Source organism: Chiloscyllium plagiosum, chromosome 7, assembly GCF_004010195.1.
Source record: "Chiloscyllium plagiosum isolate BGI_BamShark_2017 chromosome 7, ASM401019v2, whole genome shotgun sequence".
NCBI classification, from domain to species: Eukaryota; Metazoa; Chordata; class Chondrichthyes; order Orectolobiformes; family Hemiscylliidae; genus Chiloscyllium; species Chiloscyllium plagiosum.
The window spans coordinates 106,204,143-106,209,800 of NC_057716.1; the positions used below are offsets into that span (position 1 = coordinate 106,204,143).

The window sequence follows — 5,658 nt, forward strand, 5'->3', positions numbered from 1 at the left end:
CCCATCTCCACTATTCAGCTCCCAATTCTGTAGATTTCTTCTTATTCTCCCGATCATTCTCTTACTCTCAACACCTCCATCTTTCAAACCCATCGCCTCATTTTCGCTCTCAATCTCACAATTATTTTTCTCTCTCACTTATTCTCCCTCATCATCTCCGGTGGTGTTACAGGGCTGTCATTTCCAAAAATGCGATCTCTGTGACTCTCTCACTAACTGATAATTCTCTCTTGTGTTTTGTTCCTCTGTCCATCTCTCTCTCCATCTTTCTCTTTCTTTCTCTCTCTCTCTCTGTCCTGTCTCTCTCGTTCTCTCCAAGCTCCTGAAATGCTGAAGGGAGATCCGATTGGACCACCGGCTGATATCTGGGGTCTGGGCGTGCTTATTTACATCATGTGAGTAGGAGGGTGTTTGCTGGTATCTCTGACTGTGTCTGGGTGTGGGTTTTGTAGCTCTGAGTGTGAGGGAGTGCAGCGAGGGGGAATACGCCCCTTCGAGATGTCCTTGCTTGTTTGGTGCATGTACATGGCTTGTTCACTCTCCTGGAGTGGGGCTGCATTAACCTGCTTTTTAAATCATGATTCTTTTAACCCCCACTCCCCCTCCCCACATACACATGCACGCACATTCTCACTCAGTACCATTTCCCATTGGCAGTGCACACTAGATAAGTACTGTTTGTACATCCTCTCCCTCCATAGAGAGACAGAGAGATCCCTTGGGTCTGCAATTGTTACATTCACTGATTTGTGAACCAGTCACTGCTCTTAGGGAGGGAGTTCCAGGGTATTGACTCAGCAATGCTGAAGGAACAATGATGTATTTCCAAGTCAGGATGGTGAGTGGCTTGGAGGGGAATTTGCAGGGGGTCGAGTTCCCATGTATCTGTTGTCCTTGTGGGGTGACAGGTTTGGAAGGAGCTGTCCCAGAAGCCTATTTGTGTACTTGGGGTCCTAAATCCCTCTTGCTTCCCCCATTGTTCCCAGCTGCCCGCCAGTTTGCAAATACAGCAGCATCTCTGGAACAGCAGGGATAAGGGGAAAGTCACTTTCAGCTTCCCATTCCTGAGCAGACTCAAGCCATTACTCCCAGAGTCAGGAGTCACATGAAGGAGCAGCGCTCAAAAAGCTTGTGATTTCAAATAAACCTGTTGGACTATAACCAGGTGTCGTGTGACTTCTGACCTTGTCTGCCCCAGTCCAACACCAGCACCTCCACACCATTATTCCCAAAGAGAGACCGAGAGGTTTCTTTCAGTTATTTGTTCGTAGGATGAGGGCGTCACAGGCCAGGCCAGCATTTATTGCCCATTCCTAATTGCCCAGAGGGCAGGTAAAAATCAACCACATTACTGTGGGTCTGGAATCACATGTAGGCCAGACCAGGCAAGTGTGGCAGTTTCCTTCCCTAAAGGTATTAGTGACCCAGATGGGTTTTTACAACAATCCACAATGGATTCATGGTCACCGTTAGACTCTTAATTCCAGATTTTTATTGAAATCACATTCCACCATCTGCCGTGGTGGGATTCGAACCCAAGTCCCAGAGCATTACCTGTCTGTGGGTTAATAATCTAGTGATAATCCCATTGGGCCATCACCCCCACATGTGTGACAGTAAATGCAGATACTGACGGAGGTGAAACTGTTGGATTGTGGGACAGTCAAGAACACATTGACATTGCTCTCGGACCATCCTGTCTCACTGTCCACTTTCTGGCTGGGTAGGTAGGCTACGGAGAAGGTGTTCCTCGGGGAACAGAGGGACAAGGAAGGGGTGAGAATGGAAAGGACTAACCTGTAAACGCCCCATGTCTGTGCAGGTGGGGAAGGTTTCTGAGAATTCCCAAAGCCTACCCATGAGTGAGAGTTTTCAGGAGTAGCTGGCAGGTCAGGGATTTTAAAAAAAAGGATTTAATGGGAATGGGATTCCCTGAATGACAACCACAGCTGCTTGGTACTGAGGCTCAGTCGTGTGAGGCAACTCTGTGTGTTATTTATAACTCATGTTCTCTGTGTTTCAGGTTAAGTGGACGATCACCCTTCACTGCACCAGATCCAACAGAACTCGAGAGCAAGATTAAATCAGCACAGTTTGACCTCACAAAGTGCTATCCCAATGCATCGCAGAATGCTGCACTCTTTCTTAAACGGGTCCTCTGCATGTTCCCAGCGTGAGTAACCAACCCCATGGCAACAAACTAATACTGTCTGGACACAGGAATCTCTTGTCTCTTTCTGTGCTATACTCTTTTGGAATTTAGACGAATGAAGGGGGATCTTATAGAAATATAAAAAATTATGAAGGGAATAAATGTGATAGAAGCAGGAAAGTGGTTTCCACTGGCAAGTGAAATAAGAACAAGAGGGCATAGCCTCAAAATTAAGGGGAGCAGATTTGGGACTAAGTTGAGGAGGAACATCTTCACCCTAAGGATTATGAATCAGTGGAATTCCCTGCCCAGTGAAGCAGTTGAGGCTACCTCGCTGAATGTTTTTAAGGCAAAGATGGATTTTTGAACAGTAAAGAAATTAAGGGTTACGGTAAGTGGAGCTGAGTGCACAAAAAGATCAGCCATGATCTTATTGAATGGCGGAGCAGACTCGAGGGGCCAAATGGCCTACTCCTGCTCCTTGTTCTTATGTTTCCGGTTTTATCCCAGTAGATGCCAATCCTAGCTACAGCAAAAGTATTCTGTGTAGTTCTGGTATTCACGTTATTGGAGGGTTGGGATAGCACGAGAAAGGGGGCAGAAGAGATTTACCAGGATATTGCCTGGGCTGGAGAGTTCCAGTGATGAAGAGAGATTAGACAGACTGGGACTGTTTCCCTCCGAGCAGAGGAGATTGAGAGGGCACATGATTGAGGTGTATAAAATTATGAGGGGCATAGACAGGAAGAAACTGCACTTGTGATGCCAAGTCTATGGGCCAAGTGCTGAGAAATGGGGTTAGAATAGTTAGCTGGTTGTTTGGGCTAAAGGTCTTTTTCTATGCTTTATCGGTGGAGAAACTGTGGCCTGCAGATTCTAGAGTGTCCGAGTCGAAAGTGTAGTGCTGGAAAAAGCACAGCAGGTTAGGATGAAGGGCTTTTGCCCAAAATGTTGACTCGCATGCTGCCTGACTTGCTGTGCTTTTCCAGCGCCACACTTTCGACTCTGCTTTATCGATGACCCATCCTGGTCCAAGCTATGACCTGCAACTGAGAGGTAAAGCCACAAAGTAAAGCTCCCTCTACACTGTCCCCCATCAAACACTCCTAGGACAGGGACAGCATGGGGTTAGGTACAGGATAAAGCTCCCTCTACACTGTCCTCATCAAACATTCCCAGGACAGGGACAGCACGGGGTTAGATACAGGATAAAGCTCCTTCTACACTGTCCCCATCAAACACTCCCAGGACAGGGACAGCACGGGGTTAGATACAGGATAAAGCGCCCTCTACATTGTCCCCCATCAAACATTCCTAGGACAGGGACAGCACGGGGTGAGATACAGGTAAAGCTTACTCTGCACTGTTTGGAATTACACTGGACATCTCCCCAAGTGCAAAACCTCACATTTTCCACATTATATTCCATCTACCATGTTCCTGCCCATTCGCTAACTCTATCCAAATCCTCCAGAAGCCACTGTACATTCTCCTCACAATACACATTCCCATTTAGCTTTGTATCATCCACAAAGTTGGAAATAATTCATTTGGTTCCTATCTCCAAATCACTGAGGTCTATTATGAACAGCTGGGGCCCAAATACATATCTTTTTGATATTCTAGTCATCACAGTCTGCAATTGTGAGAATAATCCATTTATTCCTACACTCTGTTTTCTGTCTGTTAGTCAACCATTAAGGTGTTAATACATTACCTCCTATCCCATGTCCTTTAATTGTCCATAGTTGCCCCTTGAGAAGTTGGGGTGAGCTGCCTTCTTGAACCAGTCCATTGTAGATAGACCCACAATACCCTTAGGGAGGGAATTACAGGATTCTGACCCAGCGACAGTGAAGGAACGGTGATATATTTCCAAGTCAGCAAGGTGAGTGGCTCGGATGGGGACTTGCAGGGGGTGTGTTCCTGTGTATCTGCTGCCCTTATTGTCGAGTCATAGAATCACACAGCACGGAAACAGACCCTTTGATCCAACCAGTCCATGCCGAACATAATCTCTGATCCTGGCCCATATCCTTCTAAACCCTTCCTATTCATATACCCATCCAGATGCCTTTTAAATGCTGTAATTGTACCAGCCTCCACCACTTCCTCTGGCAGCTCATTCCATACATGTACCATCGTCTGCGTGAAAAAGTTGTCCCTTAGGTCCCTTTTAAATCTTTCACCTCTCACCCTAAACCTATGCCCGCTAGTTCTGGATTTCCCCACCCCAGGGAAAAGACTTTGTTCATCCTATTCATACCCTGCATGATATTATAAACCTCTATAACCTCAGCCTCTGACGCTCCAGGGAAAACAGCCCCATCCTATTCAGCCTCTCCCTATAGCTCAAATCTGCCAACCCTGGCAATGTCCTTGTAAAACTTTTCTGAACATTTTCAAGTTTCACAACATCCTACCTACAGGAGGGAGACCAGAATTGCACGCAGTATTCCAAAAGTGGCCTAACCAATGTCCTATTCAGTTGCAATGTGCCCTCCCAACTATACTCAATGCTCTGACCAATAAAGGAAAACATACCAAACGCCTTTGTCACTATCCTGTCTAGTTGTGACTCCACTTTCAAGGAGCAATGAACCTGCACTCCAAGGTCTCTTTGTTCAGCAGCACTCCCCAGAACCTTACCGTGAAGTGTGTAAGTCCTGCTCTGATTTGATTTTCCAAAATGCAGCACTTCACATTTGTCTAAATTAAACTTCATCTGCCCCTCCTCGGCCCATTGGCCCATCTGATCAAGATCCCATTGTACTTCAAGGTAACCTTCTTCGCTGTCCACTTAAGGTGGAAATTGATTATGGTTTGGTAGGTGAAGGAATTAAGGGTCAAAATCTTGAATTCTCATTCTTAACAAGCCCCATGTCCTGTGAATGAGCTTTTCGGAAGGTTCACAGAATCGAATCAGATTTTAGATACAGCTCAATCACGGTGTCATTGAATGATAGAATTGGTTTGATGGGCCAAAGAGCCTCCTGGTGACCATTCTGTTGGGGATGTAATTATTTCTGGGTCTTTGGGATGAGGGACCACCTTCTCAACGAGAATAAGGAACTGATTGTTTCAGACTGGGATGAGGAGAAAGATCTTCCCTCAGAAGGTGGGGAATGTTTGGAATTGCCGATCCCAGAGAGCTGTGGATGCTCCGTGGTTGAATCTACTTTCAGCTGGAACAGACAGGGTTTTTCGGGAAATCAAGGTCCTTATACAGAATGCAGACCCAAGATCGTCTTTGACTGTATTGAATGTAGAAGTCAAAAAGAGTGGTGCTGGAAAAGCACAGTCAGGCAGCATTTGACGAGCAGGAGAGTCGACGTTTCAGGCATAAGCTCTTCATTGGAAATGTGGGGGAGGCCCAAGGAGGCTGAGAGATAAATGGGAGGGGGTTGGGGGAAGGCAATCAGTGGATGGAAGTGGAGGTGATGGTGATAGGTCGGAAAAGAGGGTGGAGCGGATAAGTGGGATGGAAGATGGGGGGGGGTAGGACA

General features: G+C 46.4%; 2 protein-coding genes across 2 annotated transcripts in view; one reads left to right on the plus strand and one right to left on the minus strand.

Moving 5' to 3' along the window:
* The window catches only part of LOC122551955 (striated muscle preferentially expressed protein kinase-like), a 267,850-nt gene that overhangs the window by 222,155 nt on the left and 40,037 nt on the right, over positions 1–5,658 (minus strand). The window lies entirely within an intron of this gene.
* The window catches only part of LOC122551837 (striated muscle preferentially expressed protein kinase-like), a 12,214-nt gene that overhangs the window by 1,827 nt on the left and 4,729 nt on the right, over positions 1–5,658 (plus strand). Inside the window, exons 2-3 of the mRNA XM_043694355.1 lie at positions 320–395; positions 2,024–2,173. Coding sequence (XP_043550290.1) covers positions 320–395; positions 2,024–2,173 — 226 coding nt within the window. The remainder of the gene's footprint in view (positions 1–319; positions 396–2,023; positions 2,174–5,658) is intronic.